The sequence below is a fragment of the Mizuhopecten yessoensis genome, unplaced genomic scaffold (genome assembly GCF_002113885.1).
Source record: "Mizuhopecten yessoensis strain PY_sf001 unplaced genomic scaffold, ASM211388v2 scaffold8221, whole genome shotgun sequence".
Taxonomy (NCBI): Eukaryota; Metazoa; Mollusca; class Bivalvia; order Pectinida; family Pectinidae; genus Mizuhopecten; species Mizuhopecten yessoensis.
This window is the reverse complement of record NW_018407439.1, coordinates 505,867-531,359: the sequence shown is the minus strand read 5'-3', so window position 1 is coordinate 531,359 and position 25,493 is coordinate 505,867. Positions and strand designations below refer to the sequence as shown.

General features: G+C 34.6%; 2 protein-coding genes across 2 annotated transcripts in view; both read left to right on the top strand.

The window, feature by feature from the left end:
- Window positions 1-4,622: 4,622 nt before the first annotated feature.
- On the top strand, window positions 4,623-9,636 carry LOC110455452 (biogenesis of lysosome-related organelles complex 1 subunit 3-like). The gene is made up of 6 exons (XM_021505594.1): window positions 4,623-4,746; window positions 4,954-5,074; window positions 5,433-5,544; window positions 6,298-6,317; window positions 6,604-6,725; window positions 7,608-9,636. Exons 1-6 carry the CDS (start codon window positions 4,666-4,668, stop codon window positions 7,746-7,748), a joined length of 597 nt encoding a protein of 198 aa, XP_021361269.1. The 5' UTR covers window positions 4,623-4,665; the 3' UTR covers window positions 7,749-9,636.
- A 6,527-nt stretch (window positions 9,637-16,163) lies between these two features.
- Window positions 16,164-25,493, top strand: part of LOC110455451 (splicing factor 3A subunit 3-like) — a 17,814-nt gene continuing 8,484 nt past the window's right edge. Inside the window, exons 1-12 of the mRNA XM_021505593.1 lie at window positions 16,164-16,345; window positions 16,829-16,876; window positions 17,103-17,155; window positions 19,603-19,708; window positions 20,001-20,073; window positions 20,895-20,986; window positions 21,258-21,340; window positions 22,551-22,623; window positions 22,986-23,051; window positions 24,013-24,081; window positions 24,385-24,452; window positions 24,827-24,937. Coding sequence (XP_021361268.1) covers window positions 16,250-16,345; window positions 16,829-16,876; window positions 17,103-17,155; window positions 19,603-19,708; window positions 20,001-20,073; window positions 20,895-20,986; window positions 21,258-21,340; window positions 22,551-22,623; window positions 22,986-23,051; window positions 24,013-24,081; window positions 24,385-24,452; window positions 24,827-24,937 — 938 coding nt within the window. The 5' untranslated portion in view covers window positions 16,164-16,249. The remainder of the gene's footprint in view (window positions 16,346-16,828; window positions 16,877-17,102; window positions 17,156-19,602; window positions 19,709-20,000; window positions 20,074-20,894; window positions 20,987-21,257; window positions 21,341-22,550; window positions 22,624-22,985; window positions 23,052-24,012; window positions 24,082-24,384; window positions 24,453-24,826; window positions 24,938-25,493) is intronic.

Below are 25,493 nucleotides of genomic sequence, written 5' to 3'. Positions count from 1 at the left end.
TAGTATTTTTATGCCATATGTGACAGCTATGGCGTTCCATACACATGTGTCGATTATTTCGTAATAAACATATTGCTATTTTCACAAATAAAGGTATTGAACTGGAAAATGCCCATTCTAACTTATCATGTGCCATTAACCGAAAATCATGTCGCGTGATCCTTCCTTCACCTATAATATAGCACATACGTCAAAATTATAGTTCAATGTTTCAACATTGATATGTTTAACAAAAACAAACAAACAAAATAATGAAAACGTACGGTATTTTTTTCATAAAATATACATAAACATGCCAATATACTCCAATAATCGTTGTCGTGGCACTTTTTCAGGTACAAAACGCTTTGCATTTATTTCAGTTTAGTCAAAATTCATGTTTTTTTTCATAGTTTAAGTTTACTTATGTCTAAACAAAACTTAATTAATTCAATATCAATATTTTCGGTGAGTACAAAATTAAAATATCTTTGTATATTGACTAAAGGGTATCTTATATCGCATATAAATCCATCGACATTAATTCCGTTAGCATATATCAAGTATCCTGCATGAAACACAGTATTCGTGGTTTGTCCGTTCAAATTTCAAAAGATCATGTATACGTGACCTGTATTTGTCTAATAAAACTGTAATTTTTTTATAGCTTATACGATAAAACTGAAGTCTAACAATAAGTAAATTTAAAGCGAATACCGAGTGAATTTAATTTTGCTGACGTAATTAGTTTTGCCGACCAGATACGTTATAAACAGGTACGTTATACACAGATACGTTATAAACAGATACGTTATAAACAGATACGTTGTAAATGGTTCTATAATCGTAGCTTCGAACAAAGATACTCTAGATTCTTGTTTTGTTTCGTGGGATTTAATTTTTGATGGGAATAATGTAATTAGACCTTTTACAAACTGTTCTTACATCAGCTGGATTAGTTTTCAATGGGAACATCTTCAAATCTTTGGAAATCCAAAGGCATGAATGCATATATAATAATGGTTAACTTGCATACGTAATTGTAGATGTTCAAATAAATTTCACTACTATAAATAGATTTAAAAGGATTTTAAAATTACTGAAAAGCTATGAAAAAAAGGTAGGATATGTGAGGATAAGGGATCAAATCAACAGGAAAACATGTAACGTATGTGTTCACTTTGGTCACGTTTCTGTTTTGGTGCATTATTTTCCCAGATAAAATCGACTTGGTTATGTGAACATTTGAGATAGGTGCATATATTTCATCACAAGTGATCATTACATCGATGTCAAGTTTGTTTTAATGATAATGCTAAGTGGTATGAGTGTAACACTTGACTAATACATTGTGTAACGTATCTGTTGGGAATGGTAAAGTATCTGTTGGAATGGTAACGTATCTGTTGGAATGGTAATGTATCTGTTGGGAATGGTAACGTATCTGTTGGAATTGTAACGTATCTGTTGGGAATGGTAAGGTATCTGTTGGGAATGGTAAGGTATCTGTTGGGAATGGTAACGTATCTGTTGGGAATGGTAAGGTATATGTTGGGAATGGTAACGTATCTGTTGGAATGGTAACGTATCTGTTGGAATGGTAACGTATNGGAATGGTAACGTATCTGTTTGGAATGGTAACGTATCTGTTGGAATGGCAACGTATCTGTTGGAATGGTAACGTATCTGTTGGGAATGGTAACGTATCTGTGGGAATGGTAACGTATCTGTTGGAATGGTAACGTATCTGTTGGAATGGTAACGTATCTGTTGGAATGGTAACGTATCTGTTGGAATGGTAACGTATCTGTTGGAATGGTAACGTATCTGTTGGAATGGTAACGTATCTGTTGGAATGGTAACGTATCTGTTGGAATGGTAACGTATCTGTTGGAATGGTAACGTATCTGTTGGAATGGTAACGTATCTGTTGGAATGGTAACGTATCTGTTGGAATGGTAACGTATCTGTTGGAATGGTAACGTATCTGTTGGAATGGTAACGTATCTGTTGGAATGGTAACGTATCTGTTGGAATGGTAACGTATCTGTTGGAATGGTAACGTATCTGTTGGAATGGTAACGTATCTGTTGGAATGGTAACGTATCTGTTGGAATGGTAACGTATCTGTTGGAATGGTAACGTATCTGTTGGAATGGTAACGTATCTGTTGGAATGGTAACGTATCTGTTGGAATGGTAACGTATCTGTTGGAATGGTAACGTATCTGTTGGAATGGTAACGTATCTGTTGGAATGGTAACGTATCTGTTGGAATGGTAACGTATCTGTTGGAATGGTAACGTATCTGTTGGAATGGTAACGTATCTGTTGGAATGGTAACGTATCTGTTGGAATGGTAACGTATCTGTTGGAATGGTAACGTATCTGTTGGAATGGTAACGTATCTGTTGGAATGGTAACGTATCTGTTGGAATGGTAACGTATCTGTTGGAATGGTAACGTATCTGTTGGAATGGTAACGTATCTGTTGGAATGGTAACGTATCTGTTGGAATGGTAACGTATCTGTTGGAATGGTAACGTATCTGTTGGAATGGTAACGTATCTGTTGGAATGGTAACGTATCTGTTGGGAATAGTAACGTATCTATCGGAATGGTAACGTATCTGTTGGGAATGGTAACGTATCTGTTGGAATGGTAACGTATCTGTTGGGAATGGTAACGTATCTGTTGGGATGGTAACGTATCTGTTGGAATGGTAACGTATCTGTTGGAATGGTAACGTATCTGTTGGGAATGGTAACGTATCTGTTGGAATGGTAACGTATCTGTTGGGAATGGTAACGTATCTGTTGGAATGGTAACGTATCTGTTGGGAATGGTAACGTATCTGTTGGAATGGTAACGTATCTGTTGGAATGGTAACGTATCTGTTTAAGTTTTGAATGGGAGTAACGATTGAAAAAATAGTGACATGTACGCTAACGTACACACTTTTTGCAGCATAAGTTAAAGCCACCTTGATGTTAATTACATCTGGATCTTTTGTGAAGTTGTTTTCAATATAGAAGTCTGTTATAAAGTTACTTGTTCAAATTGTGTGAAGAGATACGTTACAAGAACAAATTATATCCTTTTTTTAATGCAACATACCATAATGATTCTTATCTTCTCAAATATAGATCAAATTAATAGAAGTTGATCAAAATAAGTACAAATAATAGAACATACCATTTCGATTGAAGATGCTGTCAAATTTGATTTGTATCTCTGGCTGGCAAGGTAAAAATAAGTTACAAAATGATACTCAACTTTAAAGAGATACCGGCGAGGTAGTATATGTTGTGCTGCTGAATAACGAATGTTTTGTACTGTATATATGAAGTAGTCGATGAAAAAAATACTTTTTTTAAACTAAACCCATGAAAAGTGTTCAAAAATTTTAAGTTCAAAGAATCAAATAAATATTATTTTTGAATACATCGGTTTTGAATGATTTCCGTTCGAAACCAAATGATTATTTTCATATACGATCAGAAAAATCGTGTTAGCATTTGTTGCAAAAATGTCTGTTTTTATGACGCAGTCTATCTTGGATTCGCGAATATGGTAAATTTAAAGAAGAAAAACATTTTGTTGCTGCGTGACGTCATTTAGGCGTGTTTACCATAATGTTTATTTATAGACATTTCAGTCAAATCTTCATCTGTACTGGTGCTCGTCGGCATTTTGATGTGTATTTTGATAAATTAGTACCTGAAACCCTTATTTGTCTAATGTGACGAAATTTGCCTGCACTTACGTTAGTAAACAAAACCCTTTCGGTGTATTATCCTACACATGCTATGGACATACTATTGAGTCCAAACCACATGTAAAATATTTGGGTGTAATCTTAGACCAGTTTCTTTCAGGACAACATATTGTGAACAATGCAATACAGAAAATTAATCGGAGACTAATTTGTTTATACCGAACCAGAAAAAGTCTATCTCTGTCATCAAGAAAAACACTCTGCTCGGCACTTATCCAATGTCATGCTGACTATGCTTGCTCATCTTAGTACGAGGGTATCTCCAAAAATCTTAAACACTAACTTCAAGTTACACAAAACAAGGTTGTTCGTTTTATTTTGGATTTAGATTAGAGGAAAACAATAACTTTTGCTGAACTGGAAAAATTAAATATGTTGAATGTAAGTAATAGAGTGTCTCAACTGAGATTAAACCATGTTTTTAAAAATGTTCATGACTGAAAATGTCCAGCTTACATGAAGGAAGATTTTGAAAGGAACAACAAGAGGTGTACAAGATCAAGCCAATATAACTTTTATATAAATAATATAAGTGGGGTAGAGTCCACATCTTTCTCTTATAGTGCAATAAAGGACTGGAATGCATTAGGCCTACTAGATAATATTAAAGCAACCAAGAACTTACACAGATTCAAATTTCTGGTCAAACAACATTTGACATCAAATTTATACGTGTATCATTTGCCTTTTACCTAAACAAATATTATTATTATCATTCTCTTTCGAGAAAAGATAACAAAACGTTCGCAATGCAAAGTTCATTTTCCACTTTTACTCTACATGATAAGTGAGAATGAACGAACTTGAACAAGTCTTTTCCGACTCCTACAAACGTTTGTTTTTCATTGTAGTAAATAAGCGTTCTCGTGATCGTGTCTAGTTTCATTTCATGCAGATAAGGGGTGGACGATGGACACTAATGTACAAACAGTTGTCCCCGGCGAAGCCTCGGAGTCGGATGACGATGATGTTGATGCTACAATGACCAAGGTTTGTCTTTAATTACTTTAGCTGGATGAACATTTATTTTTAAACAACGGTCATTTTACTCCAGTTTCTCCTGTGCTGACATGGTTCTGAAAGATAACACAGTCATCCAAAATTTAAACCCCACTCTTCCCATGATTGTCAGTTAATTTTAATATGATAAGCGAGAATTTTTAGTTTTCATTCATTTTTTTTGTTACCTCACATCAGAACACAACAGATTCTGAACAAATAGCCACAGTGGTGTCTGGAGAAGCTTCAGAGTCTGAAGAGGATGAGACAGATGTCCCAACTAATAAACAAGACAAGCCGGAACTTCCACCTCTCAAAGGTAAGGCTAAATAAAAACTGGCTTCCTTTTACCAAAACTTCCCCGCTGAAATCATCAAAGCCAATCCTTAAGTGTTAAGTTTGTGTTTGACCTGCACAAGATACTAGTTAAAAGAAGTTCAAATTCTTTGTAAATGGTTTATAGTTAACATAATTTGTTCAAATCTTCATGACTCATGGAATTTATATCTAATTTTATCTATTCAGAAGATGATGAACTTGAAATACTCGAAATTAAGGTAGAGTTAGGTTTTGTACATAAGAAGTTTCATGATATATTCATGAATGTCTCGGTCACATGATAAACATTGTACATTCTTTTGCAAGTTTTGTTTTATTAATACCTGATAATGTCTTAGTGGACACTAATGGTAAAGGAGACAATGATGACATCACCTCTGGGGACAGAGTGTCAACACCCACCTCTCCCACCTCAAGGACTGCTGATGTCTACAGACCTAAATATGACACGTAAGTTAGGTCAATTTTCCCACCCCAGGGACTGTTGATGTCTACAGACCTAAATATGACACGTAAGCAAGGTCAATTTTCCCTCCCTAAAGACATGGTTCCACCATAGTTTTGAACTTTGAGAACATTGTTAATACCTTTACTATAAAATGTTTTAGATATCTCCTGATTGTTCAAGGTTTCTCAGTTTTGCAATATTATAATATGCCGTATCATACCTGATAAGGGTGCTGGATGCTGGTAAAACACTTCTCTTTTGATAGTTTTCTCTCTGCGGCAGTCATATATCAATGCTTTTATTATTGTATGCCTTAATTGAATTCCCGATTAATAAAAAGGTGATTTTATTAATCACTGTGTATTAGCAGATAATATAATAGCATACAGTTATACTTGTGAAGTTGTCTGAACTGATCAGGAAATTATAAAATCCATAACTTGTCTGAACTGATCAGGAAATTATAAAATCCATAACTTGTCTGAACTGATCAGGAAATTATAAAATCCATTACAGAATAAAAACAGAAATTTAATGATGGTCATTTTAGTAAATATTTGTCCCAGGAGGAGTACTTATAAGTGCAGGTTCCATCATTACTATAAAAAACCTGATTGAAGAGGCTACACTTTATATATTTGTATGTGAAGTATGCTAAAAAATCAATTGATATTTTTATGTATATAAATAAGATTAGCACTCGGGTTTGGTGAATTTAAACAGCGTATAATCCCGACTGAATTTTGTATTTTCAGGTTGCTTCACAGAAAATTAAGTAAGTAACTTTGACAATATAGACAACTTTTTTTATCATTTACGATAACATTTTAATTATTAATGGTATTTTTTTTCTGAACATTATCTGGTTATTTGATTTAAAACCATTAAATAGAAATATAGTATTAAATATGTGTATTATATTGCCCTTTGAAGAAAGTAATCTAAGGTGTGTGCTTTGTAAAGATTGGATGAAACATCTTTATTAAAAATTAAATCATGTTTACTTTTGAACATGATAATAAAATGTATGCAAATGTAATTTGAGATTGATGTTTTGTTAGGGGAGAGGAATAACTCGTTGCGTCATCATATGGTTGATGCTGTTCACCAGGCCTATCAAACATCCACTAAAGACCTCCACAACACAGCACAGCAGCTTCACAAGTCCCAGAGCGTTGTCATGGTAATGTCATATCACATGTATATTGTGTAATTATTCAGTTTTGCTGGGATAAAGTTTGGTGTTTAGTTACCTGGTCTTCAACATTCTCCTGGGAACAAAAGCACATGTCAATCATACTAGCTATATAATCTATGACAAAAATAGTTTTTCTAGGTGTTAAAGTTCCCTCATACCTGGTAGTTTTACAGGGAACAGAATTAAGTATGTTAAGAACATAGGTAACTATAAAATATTCAAAACAGTACACAAGTAAAACCGTGTTTTGAGAATGAATACAATTAAGATTAGGGTACCACTGCACATGTAATAATTTTGAAGAACAGCCCCACTTCAGGGCTATTTCTTTTTAAATTTTGAGTGTTTTCCATCGAACCAATGAAAAGTAAATTTTCGGGCATAGAGTTAACTTCCATTTTCAAGGTATTCTTCTCCCATATGAATGTTGTACAAATACAATTTCTCAATAGAAACATTGAGATCATATTAATATCCTATGTAAAGGAATTTTTCTACCATTGTAATGCTGTACAATATAAGCCTTTGATAACATTATTTGTAACATTTAGGATTGATAGTAGATAAGTTTGACCCCTGTGGTATCTGTTTTTCTTTTTTGCTTCCTTTTTTTTCCAAAAAATCCAACTGAGACAAATATCATAAAGAATGGATCACAAGATGTGGTTTATATGGAATAAACTCTGACTAAAATGTCTTTGTATTAGTGATAATGGCAGTAAGATACCTTTATGGATTGATGGTAGCTCTTTAAATTAAATCAAAAAATATCATGGAAAATTTGCTTCTCTGTAAAACCTTATAAGGTTTCTACTTTCTGGTTGTGTTGTTGATTGGAGTCTTTACTGACCTATTTGTTATTTACAGGATATTTCCCACAACATGAGACTGCTGACTAATGACCTGTTCTATCTGGAGGATAAGATTGACATCATAACCACATGTAAAATACTGCCTGACATCAACATAGCTGTGCCTGGTACAGAGACTCCTGGTCCATCAACATAGCTGTGTCTGGTACAGAGACTCCTAGACCATCAACATAGCTGTGTCTGGTACAGAGACTCCTGGTCCATCAACATAGCTGTGTCTGGTACAGAGACTCCTGGTCCATCAACATAGCTGTGTCTGGTACAGAGACTCCTGGTCCATCAACATAGCTGTGTCTGGTACAGAGACTCCTGGTCCATCAACATAGCTGTGTCTGGTACAGAGACTCCTGGTCCATCAACATAGCTGTGTCTGGTACAGAGACTCCTGGTCCATCAACATAGCTGTGTCTGGTACAGAGACTCCTGGTCCATCAACATAGCTGTGTCTGGTACAGAGACTCCTGGTCCATCAACATAGCTGTGTCTGGTACAGAGACTCCTGGTCCATCAACATAGCTGTGTCTGGTACAGAGACTCCTGGTCCATCAACATAGCTGTGTCTGGTACAGAGACTCCTGGTCCATCAACATAGCTGTGTCTGGTACAGAGACTCCTGGTCCATCAACATAGCTGTGTCTGGTACAGAGACTCCTGGTCCATCAACATAGCTGTGTCTGGTACAGAGACTCCTGGTCCATCAACATAGCTGTGTCTGGTACAGAGACTCCTGGTCCATCAACATAGCTGTGTCTGGTACAGAGACTCCTGGTCCATCAACATAGCTGTGTCTGGTACAGAGACTCCTGGTCCATCAACATAGCTGTGTCTGGTACAGAGACTCCTGGTCCATCAACATAGCTGTGTCTGGTACAGAGACTCCTGGTCCATCAACATAGCTGTGTCTGGTACAGAGACTCCTGGTCCATCAACATAGCTGTGTCTGGTACAGAGACTCCTGGTCCATCAACATAGCTGTGTCTGGTACAGAGACTCCTGGTCCATCAACATAGCTGTGTCTGGTACAGAGACTCCTGGTCCATCAACATAGCTGTGTCTGGTACAGAGACTCCTGGTCCATCAACATAGCTGTGTCTGGTACAGAGACTCCTGGTCCATCAACATAGCTGTGTCTGGTACAGAGACTCCTGGTCCATCAACATAGCTGTGTCTGGTACAGAGACTCCTGGTCCATCAACATAGCTGTGTCTGGTACAGAGACTCCTGGTCCATCAACATAGCTGTGTCTGGTACAGAGACTCCTGGTCCATCAACATAGCTGTGTCTGGTACAGAGACTCCTGGTCCATCAACATAGCTGTGTCTGGTACAGAGACTCCTGGTCCATCAACATAGCTGTGTCTGGTACAGAGACGCCTAGTCCATCAACATAGCTGTGTCTGGTACAGAGACTCCTGGTCCATCAACATAGTCATTATAACAGCACTAAGTAAAGGGCTTTAATGTCTGCTGTGTTAAATGAATGTTATATACCAACCTTAATTACTTGTTTATAGATTTCAGTAATATGTCTTTTCATAACATTCCTATGCTGATTGTATTTTGTGATTTACTGTAAAGTGAACTGTTTAAGCATGGACTTAGATAACAATCTAACTCTGTGGTTTAAGTGAATTGTAATATTTACACCTCACAGGGAGGCGTTTAAGTCAGCCAGTAATTTTTGTTGATGATAATCATCAATGTTCTAGATTTCTTTTATATAGGACTTGCACACATAATGCACAAAAATAATTAGCAAAATCAAAATCTCCTGTTTCGTTTCCGCAAGGCTGATGTCAACAGCACTATACAAAATATAAAACCTGACCAACTCTATCCTTACAGTATAAACACACACAATGGCAATGAATCAACAAGAAAGGAAATTTAAACCAGTATACTGAGAAATGTCACATGCAGCAACACTTACCAGCTAGCATGTTTCTCTCTATTTCGATCAAACAAACACATTTATATGACTGATGCAGTGTATAATACTGTCAGAGTTAATTTATACGACTGATGCAGTGTATAATACTGTGGGGGTTAATTTATACGACTGATGCAGTGTATAATACTGTCAGAGTTAATTTGTATGACTGATGCAGTGTATAATTCTGACAGAGTTAATTTGTATGACTGATGCAGTGTATAATACTGTCAGAGTTAATTTGTATGACTGATGCAGTGTATAATTCTGACAGAGTTAATTTGTATGACTGATGCAGTGTATAATACTGTCAGATATAATTTATACGACTGATGCAGTGTATAATACTGTCAGAGTTAATTATTTATATGACTGATGCAGTGTATAATACTGTCAGATTTAATTTATACGACTGATGCAGTGTATAATACTGTCGGGGTTAATTTATACGACTGATGCAGTGTATAATACTGTCAGATTTAATTTATACGACTGATGCAGTGTATAATACTGTCAGAGTTAATTTATACGACTGATGCAGTGTATAATACTGTCAGAGTTAATTTATATGACTGATGCAGTGTATAATACTGTCAGAGTTTATTTATATGACTGATGCAGTGTATAATACTGTCAGAGTTAATTATTTATATGACTGATGCAGTGTATAATACTGTCAGAGTTTATTTATATGACTGATGCAGTGTATAATACTGTCAGAGTTAATTATTTATATGACTGATGCAGTGTATAATACTGTCAGAGTTAATTTGTATGTACATGTATCTGATGTGAAAGAAAAGAGTATGTTAGCTTGTTGGATATGTATAGGTCAGTTGTTATAGACGTTGATGGTTATGAATTCAAATGTGCAATATGAATAAAAGATGTTAGAAGCCAAAAGTTGTTTTTTACTAGTTTTAATTGGTCCATGCATTTCACTCTCTGTCTCATCTTGACTTCTTCTCTAGGCCATAACATACCAATGTTTTTTTTCTACAAAAAACCTAGGTCGATGTAAAAATGTTAAAAGCTTCAAGATACAGATCAATGACTTGACCCTTATAATATTAACTCTGAATCTCACACAGTGACCACCTGTCTATAACAACCGATACTAGTCCCCTGGGATGTCATTTTACACCTGCAGGTTTGATTGTATCGGGAATATGATATTAAAAAATACTCGAGTTATGAAATGTGAATATATTAGATCATGAGAGGCTCTGGTAAATACCTGTAGCAGGTAGCCAATAACAAGTTCATAGTATATATAAATACAGTAAAACATTACTAATAAAACTGTGTGGAAAAGTCCATAAACAGTAACAGTGACCTTAGAAATTTTAAATCCAAAATCATTTAAGGTATTCTCATACACCTGTATGTAATATGTGTGATCAAAATCCATAAAGAATATAATTGATAGATTGATGTCCCTAAATAGTTTACAAATTTCTAAAAATACTAACCTTGACCTTGGAACCCTGAAGTATTGACTGTCAAGTTTTCCCATCATACTAGCTGGACAAAAATCTTAAGAAATTTAAGAAATCACTAAAGTTATGACACTCAGTTACAACTTTTTAAAAAGATAGAAGGTAATAGGTGATGAAAAGTCATAGCATATATGGTCAAAAATAAATTCACAAATAATTCAATTTCAAAGTATTTTATTGACAATACATATATAATACAAACATATAAGTTAACATTAAAGGAGATATTTGAACAGTATTGACAAAAGAATAAGACAACAGGCTTTGCCTATATCAGTCTTCTTCTAATTCCGGTAGATATGTACAATGCTTAAATATATAAAATGTTGTGATTCGTTTCCTCTCACACTCATGCACACCCACACCCACACCAGCTTATGTCTAATACTCGTTATTTAAGGGATAAAACTTGCCTGAATAACAATAATTATAACAATACATGAATATTCATTTGGAAATTTATCTAGCACGTATAAGTAACGAAACGTTTTGATGATTTAATATAAGAGTCAACATGTATAAGAATAGTTTTATTTAATTGGTTGGATGCATTACTAATACCATATACTAAACAGTGCAGATTTAAATATCCTACTAGATTATAAATAGTGGTAATATGATGCCTAATATTAGAATACAGAGGACATTGAAAGAAAAAATGTATTAGATCTTCCCTCTGTACACCACATACACAGGAAGCATCATCAATCAGATGGTCTTGTAACTTATCACAGTTAAGATCACTTTTAAAATTTCTTAGCTGACATAAAATTATGTTAAGTTTCCTCGGAACACAGTTAATAAAAGTTTCTGAGACGGATGTATCAAAGGTTTTTTTAAGTTTCTTTTTAAAAGATGAAATTGAGATGGAGTCTCGTACAGTGCTATCAAGTGCATTCCATTTTACCATTGTAGAAGGGAAGAAGCTATTCATATAAGTAGTAGTTCTTGTCTGTGGTATATTAAAGAATCTGTTATTTCTGAAGGTATAGTTATTATTTACATTTAGAAATGGTTGAATGATATTATCGAGATAAGTTGGAGTGTAATTATTAAGAATCTTATACATTAATGTTAGTTTATGATTTTGTCTTCGTGTGTGTAATGTTTCAAGTTGTGTTTCAGTATACAGAATATGATGAGATGTACCTCGTCTGAGGCCAGTAATTAAACGCATAGCTTCTAGTTGAACTGATTCTAAAAGATCTGATTCCGATTTGGTACAATTATCCCATACTATATCAGAATATTCTAGCACAGGTCTTATATAAGAGACATATAATGTTTTTAATGTATTCCTATCAACTGTAGTTTTTAAAATTCTAAGAATACTTAGTCTAGAGTTCGCTTTCTTATAAATATTTGAAATGTGATCTGACCATGTCCCTTTACTGTTAAATGTTAGTCCTAAGTGAGTATGGTGTTCATGTTGTGCAATTGGAGTATTGTTAAATAGCAGTTGAGGATGATTGTTAATGTGTCTACGAGAGAAGTTAATAGCTACAGTCTTATTCGGATTGAATAGGATCTGCCATCGCTTTGACCATTCAGAGATTGAGTCAAGATCATCATTAAGCATGTTAGTAGGTGTTGTAAGGTCATTGTTATTATTTACTATTACATAGAGAGAGGTATCATCTGCAAAGAGTTTTATATGAGAAGTTACATTATTAGTAATATCATTAATAAAAAGAAGAAAGAGGAAGGGACCAAGGACAGATCCTTGAGGAACCCCTGCAGACATAGGTTTGGTACTAGATTTATAACCTTCAAAGATAACCCTTTGTTTTCTGTCAGATAAGTAAGCTTTAAACCAATTATATAATTTACCTTTAATACCATATGTTTTTAGTTTATATAATAGGCCCAAATGCCATACTCGATCAAATGCTTTACTTATGTCACAGAAAACAAAACGCAAATCTTTACCTTGGTCTAAATTGCCACTTATAGTATTATAGATATCAGCTAGTTGATTAGTAGTGGAGTCTTTGGGTTGAAATCCTGACTGATGTACACTTAACATATTGTGACTTGAAATATAATTAAACGTATATTTAAAAATATTTTTTTCTAACATTTTGATAAAAATAGATGTAATAGCAATAGGTCTATAATTATTGAGATCACTGATATCTCCTTTACCTTTATAGAGAGCAGTAACATTAGCCGTTTTTAGTACATCAGGTATTACTCCAATAGATAAAGTTCTATTAAATAATAGTTTGAGTGGGTATACTAAAGAAGCAGAAATGTTCTTTACAATCATAGGTAAAATACCATCAGGACCAGCTGGTTTGTTTTTATTAAAAATGTCAAATTGGTCAGTTATATCTTGTTCAGTAATGTTAATGTCAGAAAGTTCAAATGGACATAAGGGAGGTAAATCAGGTAGGTTAGTGTCAGTAATATCAGAGGCAATGGTGGTAAAGAAGTTATTTAGTGCCTCAGCTTTATCTTGTGGATGGATTAATATTTTATTGTTAGATTTTAGAGGATAAGAATTAGTGCTAGTGTTATTCATTTTTCCTATAGATTTTGCTATCTGCCACCATTTTCTTGGATGCACTGTTTTGTCGGCAAGACAATTTTGAAGTCTTATAATTAAATAATTCATAGGATGTGGCATTATTATTCTCTTTATTTCCTCCGAATCGAAGATTCACAAACAGAACAATACATAAATGCATTCATTGAAAATTGACAAAGTAACGTACATGTTATATGACAATATACAAACTGAAATTCAAAAGATAAATTGTATTGTAAAGTTAGGGTTACGCTGGAGTTAACTCCCCTTTGCGTCTCTATAATATACGCTCCTTACTTATCTCAAGTTATTGAAGAGAGATGACCATCATACGAAATATAGAAAAAGGAAGAATGTTACAATTGACACATAAAGTTTAGGTTAAGATATCATTTGTAGTTAAGTTTGCCCGGCACATTCTGAATATACAAGTTACAGATTTAATGTGAAAGTCATCTAACTCAGATGAATTCAACTCATGCTCTACATTTCCTCCGATGAGGATATGAAATAGATCATAATCAGGCATGGAATGTAAATACACACTAAACACTATGTCTTATATTTTATAATGTCACACCATAATTTATCTCTTAACTCTCCTGTATAATCACATTGTTACGTAGACCTATATGTGTGGCAATATCACTGTACATAAAGCCACATTTATGACATAATTCTTCACCCTCACACTCTCTGATAGTTACAAATAATTTCATGACATAGTGTATAGCTTATCTTTTGGGTGGAAATTTAAGTGCCTGTCTCCATAATACTGGATAAACACCATAATTCACAACTATGTAAGGCTGCAGCATACACTTTACATTCATATAATTCTACTTATAGTTAGTGGATTTAAAGCACTTGGATGGGCTCCACACCGAATGATGATCATGGTTCCGCTCCGTTATTTGTTACATGCACGTAACGTAATTTCTTCTTTTACAGGAAAAGGTTACAATTTTGCTTTTAGCAGAAGAAAATGTAAATCTCCATTTCTTACTGTACTCTTCACATAGTATTTAGTACAAATTACACATATATATATCATCTGCTTGCGTTGGATGTTAACTCGCAGATCTGCTATAACTGTCCCCTTCCCACATTTTTCAATATTATTCAATAATTCATTGATAAAAACAAGATATATTTTTGCTGAAAGTCAAAAATAAGTTCACAAATAATTCTACCTTACAGCTACCCCGGAATTAGATGATCTAAGTCCGTACGTGCACACACCTTAACATGTGTAATACCCCAAGGGATAAAACAAAATATAAATAGGTTCTTTGAAGAACTTGAATCAGTGCAGATACATTTGGCCAGGGACAGTATTGATTTGGCTGTTGTTCTATTCAGATCAAACTTAAATACACAATTTGTTTCAACTTTATTCATATTCATCTAACGATTAATTTCAATTTTCAACTTCATGTAATTTTCGTTACTTGGGTGACCTATTGCAATCACCTTTTATCCGTCGTCGTAACTCGTCTGTCTCGTGTGTGCATGTGTAAAAAAATCACATTTTGATAAAAACTGAATTGGTGTTAATCATAAGTCCATAGTGAGATATGAAGCTGACCTCCCAGGGGGCTGAGGGACTTAGGACCATAGGGGTCACAGAGTACAAAGACTTCTGTGAGACTAACTGGTGGATTTTCACAAGCTTTTCATAAAATGATGTTTATACAAAAACACGGACTTACCTCCCATGTGGGCATATACGTAGTACTTGCCAACTGCCTATTTAGGAGGTAGAGTCCCTTAAATCAGAGACCTAAAGTTAATTTAGGTATATGCTTAAATTTAATGTTTACAACCAGTAAACTTGTTAAATTATTACTATATTCTGAAAATATGTCATTATAAAGGGTTATTTTGTATCTAGGGGGTAAATACGTACATACATTATAAAGGGTTATTTTGTATCTAGGGGGTAAATACGTACATACATTTTATTCATGTTTAGATTTTAAGCATACAGAATCTCCCCCATGGAAGTATGTGTGGGTTCATAAGGGGTCAATAAGTGCAAAGCCAGGTAACTTACATTTTCAACGTTCCCTTTAGCATCTATCCGTCAGATTTTTATGAAAATTGGAAACCCTTGCACTTTTTCATAATCTTGGATCACTAATGTCAAAAACCACAAGGCTTGAGCTTCACTATATTTTTCTATCGCTATCTAAGTCCTTGGTTTGACTAACTCACCCCACATTTCTGAAGCTAGTCAGACATAAATATCTCCTTAATTAACAAAACTTGATGGGACAGAGATCCCCTTTCAATTTTTTGATGGGTGGAGATATCTCTCCTCCTCTTCATACATTTTGAAAGGAGGGTTATTTCAGACTAGAAAATCAAATTATATCTACCAGAAGTAAAGTTTATTAATGTCTTTTGTTATACTATTGAAAATAATATGCAGATTTTTTTTGATTTTTTTTTTTTAATATTTGTGGTAATTTAACAACTTATGACGGTATAAGTATCTTTAATCTTGTCTTGTAAACGTTTTAGTTTCGTATTTTTCAAATAAAAGTTAGCTTTATCATTTCAGTGACTAAAGCGTTTTACTTAAATGCGACTTAAAACCAAGCATTTATGGAACACTGATCAACACGCATCGCATAATAGTCGCCGGAGCGAAAGTTGAATTTGTCTTATCCAACGATGGAGACCTTATTGGAACAACAGCGTCGGTATCATGAGGAACGAGAAAGACTAACTGATGCGATGACAAAAGAAATGCTTCATCCTGCAAAACCGGTAGGCTTACGGAAATACTGTAAGGTCATTTGCACATGGCCACACTTGTTGATGTTTTGAAATGAAAAACAATGCTAGATTGGATGGCTTCTGTATCAAAAGCATGGTATTTTTGTAGTTGGTAACTTGACACAGGAAATTTTTTGATATTTTAACGGAACCCATGGCAGCATGATCTTTAAGTTTATTGCAGGAGACTTCAAATTGGTAGGCGTTAGCCAACATCTCTAAAAAAAGGCTTTCTAGACCAATTCATCCCCACTAAATTTGTTCTGTCATCATTGACCTGGTGACTAACTCCGTAGTTTATAATGTCTACTTGTAAAAGAAAAATATATATTCATAGGAGAACAAATAATTTATTTTACGACTATTATGATTAAAGTTTTTAAAACATATTAATCACTCTTGTTGGCCATTACTATAACGTGTTCCCATGGAAGTACAGTTACTTATTTTAGTTAAATACTTTTTTTAATTCAGGGCCGAGAACAAATCAATTCTGATCACAGACTGAGACAACTGCTTGATGTAAGTACATGATTCATTTCTTTGTAATTAGATTGAATTGTTACACACTGATACCTCTTGCGAACTAAATCATACAAAATATAAATTTGAAAAAGTCAGGGGAAAAAATAGAGCATTCAAATCTTTTTTGAGAAAATTACCAGCAGATACAATTTATATATAATGGAAATTTATGTCATGATCAGTGAGTCCTACTGTAAACCTCAAACTTTTGATCTGATTTCAGAGATATGAAGAAGGAACATCAGAATTGAAAGAGCTGTATGAAGACAAAGATGGGTAAATAGTGTACACCATGTATATGCTCTAAAGCTCACCTGTCGATGAACAAGTGTCTGTGACTGAGCTTATATTTTATGGTATGGTGAGGATTCTGTCGCCCATCCACAAGTGTCTGTGACTGAGCTTATGGTATGGTGATCAGGAGTCTGTCGCCCATCCACAGGTGTCTGTGACTGAGTTTATGGTATGGTGAGGAGTCTGTCACCCATCCACAAGTGTCTGTAACTGAGCTTATGGTATGGTGATCAGGAGGCTGTCACCCATCCACAGGTGTCTGTGACTGAGTATATGGTATGGTGAGGAGTCTGTCGCCCATCCACAAGTGTCTGTGACTGAGCTTATATTGTTGGGGAGGAGTCTGTCACCCATCCACAAGTGTCTGCGACTGAGTTTATGGTATGGTGAGGAGTCTGTCACCCATCCACAAGTGTCTGTAACTGAGCTTATGGTATGGTGATCAGGAGTCTGTCGCCCATCCACAGGTGTCTGTGACTGAGCTTATGGTATGGTGAGGAGTCTGTCACCCATCCACAAGTGTCTGTGACTGAGCTTATACTTTATGGTATGGTGAGGAGTCTGTCACCCATCCACAGGTGTCTGTGACTGAGGTTATGGTATGGTGAGGAGTCTGTCACCCATCCACAAGAGTCTGTGACTGAGCTTATGGTATGGTGATCAGGAGTCTTGTCACCCATCCACAGGTGTCTGTGACTGAGCTTATGGTATGGTGAGGAGTCTGTCACCCATCCACAAGTGTCTGTGACTGAGTTTATGGTATGGTGATCAGGAGTCTTGTCACCCATCCACAGGTGTCTGTGACTGAGCTTATATTGATGGTGAGGAGTCTGTCACCCATCCACAAGTGTCTGTGACTAAGTTTATGGTATGGTGATCAGGAGTCTTGTCACCCATCCCCAGGTGTCTGTGACTGAGCTTATGGTATGGGGAGGAGTCTGTCACCCATCCACAAGAGTCCGTGACTGAGCTTATGGTATGGTGATCAGGAGTCTTGCCACCCATCCACAGGTGTCTGTGACTGAGCTTATGGTATGGTGAGGAGTCTGTCACCCATGCACAAGTGTCTGTGACTGAGCTTATGGTATGGTGATCAGGAATCTGTCGCCCATCCACAAGTGTCTGTGACTGAGCTTAAGGTATGGTGAGGAGTCTGTCACCCATCCACAGGTGTCTGTGACTGAGTTTATGGTATGGTGAGGAGTCTGTCACCCATCCACAACTTTTTCTTTATACAACTTCTTCATTAATAAGAATGAAAGGCTTATGGTCATGGTATTTACCCAATAGCTACCTTCAACATCACCAGGATCACACTTTTTATAAAAAATTATGAGGTCTGGAGCTGAGATCATATTTTTGTATGCCAGAAGACAAGCTAATGCTCATACGTCTTTTTATACGCCCGTCAAATTTTGACGGGAGTATTATGGGATTGTCCGGCCGGCATAAACTTTTGTTTTTCCGGCAATCTTTTCCTACATTTTTTTAACGGATCTTCTTTGAAACTTGGTATACATTATAATCATGATATGAAGTTGTGTCTCCCTTAAAAGAATTTTGATTCGACAATTTTTCCAAAAGTTATAGCCCTTTGTTCATTTCAGTATTTGATTTTTTGTCTGGAGATCTCCTCCTACATTTTTTGACGGATTTCTTTGAAACTTTGTAGGCTATATAATCATGATATGAAGTTGTGTTTCCTTGAAAAGAACTTTAATTTGACAATTTTTGCAAAAGTTATTACCATTTGTTTATTTCAGTATTTTATTTTTGTCCGGCAATCTCCTCCTACATTTTTCAACAGATCTCTTTGAAACTTGGTATACATTATAATCATGATATGAAATTGTGTCTCCCTTGAAAGAATTTTGATTCAACGAATTTTGCAAAAGTAATTGCCCTTTGTTCATTTCAGTAACAAAAAACTATATGGCATTCGACGGGCGTATATTGTTCAGCCCGGCGGCAATCTTGTTCTAATATATCATGGTCAGGTCAAAAGTCAACTGAAGAGCTGCCTTTTATTTATATATATGTATATGAAAAAGTGAACATATAAAGCTTTTATGAATAAATAGCTTTTAAATTTTCGAGAAGACCTTAGTCGATAAATCTAGAATAATTGGTATATAATTTTCACACTGTTTTCATTTAAATAATTGACTGATAGTTCACTTTATTTAGTACATATTTCCAACACAATTAATTAAGACTTGGGCCTCTTGTTCCATTTCTATTACTTGGTAATTTTCTTCAATTTGATCATTTTACCATACTGGTACTCATATTTTCAGTTTTGTTTTTCTCTGTGTTTTGTTATAGAAATAATTTTACAAATACATGAAATGTAAATATTCTACTGGCTTTTAATAACAAAATGTTGCGCTTACACAGCACATGTATTACACTATTTTTGTACGTATTAGATTAAGGAAAGAGGAAGTACAAGCTTTATCAGGACCAAATGAGTTTGCAGAATTTTACTCCAGATTAAAAGGATTGAGAGACTTTCATAAAAAACATCCCAATGAGGTAGGTGTATTGAATGTATGAGGTTGTTATATACTTAATTCTTTTGTACATTTTTAGGGAAAGTTGGTGAGACTTTGGATTTGCTTTCTGATGATACTTAGTACAAATGCAATGGGTTTGGGTGACATAGAATTGAAACAGTACATCAACATAAACATCAATATAAATTTAATAGTAAGTTCTTGAATTACTTTGAACAATGATAGGAGTTTACAGGTGTTTGTATTTATGTTTGATATGTTAACTTTATAAAGATAATACAAAGAAGCTGGTGATTATTTACCTTTTCCAGATCAGTATACCTATGTCTGTGGAGTTTGACGAACTAGCAAAAGCCAGAGAAAACCCAGCAGATGAAGCACAGAGTAAGTGGATTGTAGACTTTACTAAAAGGGAAACCATTTTGTTGTGATAATATGGTTCACCCTTTTCTAGATACAGCTTAGTATGTATTCTTCACTATGAAAACGAATACTTGTGTGTTTTGGAGACTGATAAGTTAAAGTATTTAGTTCCCGAATCCTGTTACATGAATTAAGGCCTTTCATCAGGGATGTAGGTTCCCTGTAGTAATCTGGTACCCCTCTGTCCATCCACTCTTTCATTTATGGCAGATAATTAAGAATAAAAAAATCTGAAATTTTGTTTGTTGAAACTGTTATATGACATTGTATAGGGGTTTAAAAAGCTCTTAAGATCAACTTCAGGGTCACTTACTGGGAGGGGTATAATTTTTTTGTTATTGTTTTTATAAGTCTTGTTTAAAGTACTGCTACTTACTTTTTAGACTCAAACAGCATTTATGATCACATGATTATTACCTTTAAATTTTTGTTTGTATGTGTGAGCAATGGAATATTAGCCTTTGGCTTACAGATCTAGTTTTCACTACCAGGGTTTGGCTTTTACTTACTTTGGAAACCTGGACACTCTAAAATGATTTTATTAATAACTTGGATCTTGGCTTTATTAATTTTAAGTAAATGTAACAAAATCGATTGTAAATTTTCAACACATATGGTACCATTGGATAGGTGGTCAGAGAGAAAAGATGGAAATTGTATGTTTCCCAATATAGTAATACATGTATATCTTTCATGGGATGTCAGGCAGTACTTAATATATAGTCCTAAATTAATCAATGACTATTTAAATGACCTCTTTGTTATTTTTTAATGATTTGCAGACATGGCTGATTTTGCAGATGAGGAAGGCTATGGCAAATATCTTGATCTTCATGAGTGCTATGAGAAATATATTAATTTAAAAGGAATTGAGGTTTGTAAATTATTAAACAAATTATATATAGGATTATCTATCAGCAGTGTTCTCCCAGAATTTCTGAATAGCTGGGTGCTAAGATGAACACAGACATCGACATGTTTCAATATATAACATATTTCTATTAATATTTACTAAATAAAAATAAAAATTTATCGCCAATAGGCAAACTTTTGTTATTATGTTGGTCAAAAGCTGTTCAAAATTTGTGTTTTATTAGTTATTTACCATACAGCCTGTAAATGATTAAACTCATCAACTATTTCAGAAAATAGATTACCTGACATATATGTCGACGTTTGACCAGCTGTTTGAAATTCCAAAGGACAAGAAGAATGCAGCATACAAAGAGTGAGATTTCCTGAACTTAGTGTCTAGTCAGTGTGGTTTGTTTAAGACAGGTTTCCAAACATGGTCGCATAGCAGGCCGAAGCATGTAGACAAACAAGTAAAAATCGCAATCTGTTCTTGAGGTTTTCTTCTTTCATTATGCTTTATTAATGAGGAGCTCTAGCAAATCCACCCCCAGCTCTGCCCTAGAACACTACCGACATAAGGAGTGTTGGATCGCCTTACTTATTCAGTTTTCCATGTTATACAGGTCCATTTATGTTGAAAAGTTCACACAGGGGGTTAGGCTAGGTTAAATTTTCACCGCAATGAAGCATTCTGTTCCATTAATGTTAATCACCATAAAACATTGCATGTAATACTATGTGTTGAACATGTCTATCAAGAATACTGTTCCGGTGATGGAAGAGGCAGGATTATTTAATTATAAGGTATCAATTACAATTAACTTAATTTTACACAAGAGTGGTTCAGTTCAGACATGCTACACAAATATTTTGATTTACGAATGTTTATGTCAAAACAAAATGTCTTGTTACTTCTGACATATTCCCTGACTAAGCTTAAAGCAGGCAGACTTTTTTAATCCCATCAAATGTTTAAACATGCAGCTCCATCAACAAATTACTTTTCTTTTCTCTTCATAATATGTATATATATATGTCTTTTCGGTATCAAAATAAAAGGTTAGAATTTAAACCATTAGATTCAATTATGATAAAAATGAGTATTAGTAGTTGTTTCCCCAAATTTGATTATTAATTTGATAATACCAACTTGTTTATATGTGTTTGTATGTGTTCTAATGTCTATGCTTGTACCACTGTTTGGAAAGGGCTTAAATAGGTTATGCCTGCTGCCCAATCCATTTGTCCTTTGACAATAAAATTCATTGAAATTGAAAGCAGGCAGTTTTTATATTAGCTACTTTTGTTTTCTTTCGTGTGTATTATAAATACAATAAATAGAACAGAATTATCTTTAAATGTTCCTGTATTGAAAAACTGAGTGTAATATTAATATGATCAATCAGAAAAAAATCCTAAAAGAAATGAACAAGAAGGTTTGTAATACAATAGTTTAGTTGCATGTATGGAAATATATATTGGTACTGCATATCTACAATGTATTATGGTAATGGTGTTTTAGTGATATTGTTTACTCGGGTACTCTAATAAATTGAGTAAGAAATTGATACAATTCTTTGTAGTTATTTGCTGTTTATGTTGGAGTACCTGGAAGATTACACACAGAGGGTGCGACCCTTACTGGACATCAATGATGTAAGTTACACACATTTTTTATAACATACAAGGTTAGTCATGATGTTCTAAGAATTTATATGGAGTGTTTGAACATTCTGCAATTTTCTTTTTCACTTGTTAGAATTTAATTGATGTGTCTTTTTTGTCTCTGTTCTTTTTTATTTCTTTTTTTGATTGACCAGTCTTCATTATTTTGAAACAAAATGCTTCTATATGACATGAAAACCTCAGCTTATTCTGACATTGTTCTGACTAGTGTGATCAGACAGGATGTGCAATAAAATTACACATGGTCAGATTTAATAACAGATCTGCAGGTTTAGATGATTAATTATAGGGTCAGTTTAGTAAGGTTGTGTTATAACATCTTATATTTGTAGGAAATGGACAATGTGAGACTTGAGTTTGAAGCACAATGGATTGATGGAAACTTCCCAGGCTGGCCTGTAAGTTTAAAATCAGCCATTTATTTTACTTTGAAAACTATCTTTAGCTACCAGGATGAGATAATGTGGTGGTGCTTCATCTGTTGTCTCTGTCACTTGTCATCTATCAGCTTTAGCATTAAATGACATCTCCAAATCTACTGTGCATAATTCATCTATATTTGGGTGCTTGCATCCATAGGCCAGGAGATCGAAAGGTATGCAAGTTGGGTACAGACTCTCCCGGGGCTGAGGGGCTGGGTTGAAAGAAGTTAATAAGCTAATTTGCTTAAATGATATCTCTCCATCTACTGGGCAGAACTCACCAGATCTCCTACCGGGCAGATCTCACCAGATCTCCTACCGGGCAGATCTCACCAGATCTCCTACTTGGCAGATCTCCTACTAGGCAGATCTCACCAGATCTCGCCCAAGTTGTTTTTGGTAGCATGCTTAACCCAACAAGATAAAAAATATACAAAAAAAGCCCCCCAAAAAAGCAGAGAGATGGAGTAAAAGGGGTGAAACTGTCTGATTTACTTCAAATGGTATCTCTTTCCAAACTACTGAGAACATTTCAATCTTAACATCCTTAGCACATGGGATCAAATATTAAAGTTATACAAACAAACTGGGCAGATTTCACTCTCATTGCAAAATAGCCAGGTGAGTAACTCAAGGCTGTTAGGCCTCTTGTTATATTATGTGACTTTATTGTAATTCACATCTTGTAATTTGCATAAAAGGGAATTGTTTCTATGTCAGAAGTTTTTCTGCAAATCAGTGAATTATACATAAAAAAGCCATCAAATGCTTATCAATATGTAACATTTAGCAAAAATTTAATTATTTGGATAATTCATGTATTCAAGGTAATAGTATAATACTGAGTACCACTACCACCTCTATTTTATATTAGTGGCCCTAAGTCTTGAAGGGGAATTACACAGATTATTGTACTGTAAGTTATCTCCCTTTACAGAAAGAAGCAACAGGTGCATTGGCCCACACTGGTGCCCATTTAGATCTGTCTGCTTTTTCTTCCTGGGAGGTAAGTGGAACACCATTGAATAAGTACAGCATACAAAATATGTGGAATACATTCAGTTAAAGGTTCAATTAAAACACTGCAAAGAAAGAAACAAATCGTTTTCAAAATTGCCCTTTACATGTTCTCCAAAACTATTGTGCTCAAAATAAAATTCAAGTTTAAAAAACTAACTGATTTTTTTCTTTCTTTAAAAACCCTGAAGTTTTTGTATTCGTGGTAGACTATATATAGAGCACAAATTTTTGAATTAGTAAGATTAACTAAGCAAGTACAGTTTACAAAATTGTATTTTTTTTTATGAAGGAGTTGGCGTCCCTGGGATTGGACAGACTGAAAAGTGCTCTGATGGCATTGGGTGTGAAATGTGGAGGGTATAGTATTTCATTCTGTCTATTCACTCAATAGCAAAGTCAGCTTTTTGTATTTTTAAAGTTTGCATGCCCTTTTTTTAATGAAAGAGTTTTCATAAAAACTAGATATTTTACACTTCCATAATATTATTTTTAAGAATAATAGTGGAATAAATGTCACAATGTTAAACAAAATGAACATGACTTCTATTAAGTTATGAGTTAAAATATTGCCAATGCTTATTGTTCGTTATTCATATATCTAAAAATAACTTTCCTTGTCACACATTCTTAACTACAAACTTATAACAAAGTCATATTTTGTGTCCTGTCAGTTTTACAGTTGTTGTACAAACAAAATTTGGAATACTATTTACATGCCTTTTATTTTACAGTACCTTAGAGGAACGTGCAATTAGATTATTTAGCACAAAAGGCAAGAATTTAGAAGATCTTGACCCTGCATTGTTTGCAAAATCAAAACCTGGTCGAGCAGGAAAGAGTCGGTAAGTTATATATATATTGCCCCTAGTTGTAATATTGGTATTTTGACAGAACCTATCTCTGTCTGAATCTCATACTTGATAAAAAAAACACCTAGCCTACTGTTGATATGATCTCAAACTGGATACACTTTTTGTCATGTTGCATGTTTTGATAGGAATATCTTACTTACTTACTTAGTCCTGGACTTCGTACACAATCATAGATATTTAATATGGCTTTTTTGTTCACTATAAACTTTAATTTGTTGTCTTCATTTTGGTACACCTCGACATAACATCTTCTGTTTTTTAGCCCACCATCATCTGATGGTGGGCTATTCAAATCAACCTGCGTCCGTGGTCCGTGGTCCGTCCGTTGTCCGTGGTCCGTCCGTAAACAATTCTTGTTATCGGTATTTCTCAAGAAGTACCAGAGAGATCTTTCTTAAATTTTATATGTAGGTTCCCCTTGGTCCTAGCTGTGCAGGGCAATTTTAGAGACTGATCGGATAAACAACATGGCTGACAGGCAGCCATCTTGGATTTTGATAGTGAAAGTTTGTTATCGCTATTTCTC

What these genes read in the sequence shown, in the direction of transcription:
- LOC110455452 (XM_021505594.1), top strand. Translation starts at nt 4,666, where the DNA reads ATGGACACTAATGTACAAACAGTTGTCCCCGGCGAAGCCTCGGAGTCG. An exon ending in TACAGACCTAAATATGACAC is followed by an intron (nt 5,545 to 6,297) that starts GTAAGTTAGGTC and finishes TTGTATTTTCAG; the next exon opens with GTTGCTTCACAGAAAATTAA. An exon ending in AGTCCCAGAGCGTTGTCATG is followed by an intron (nt 6,726 to 7,607) that starts GTAATGTCATAT and finishes TGTTATTTACAG; the next exon opens with GATATTTCCCACAACATGAG.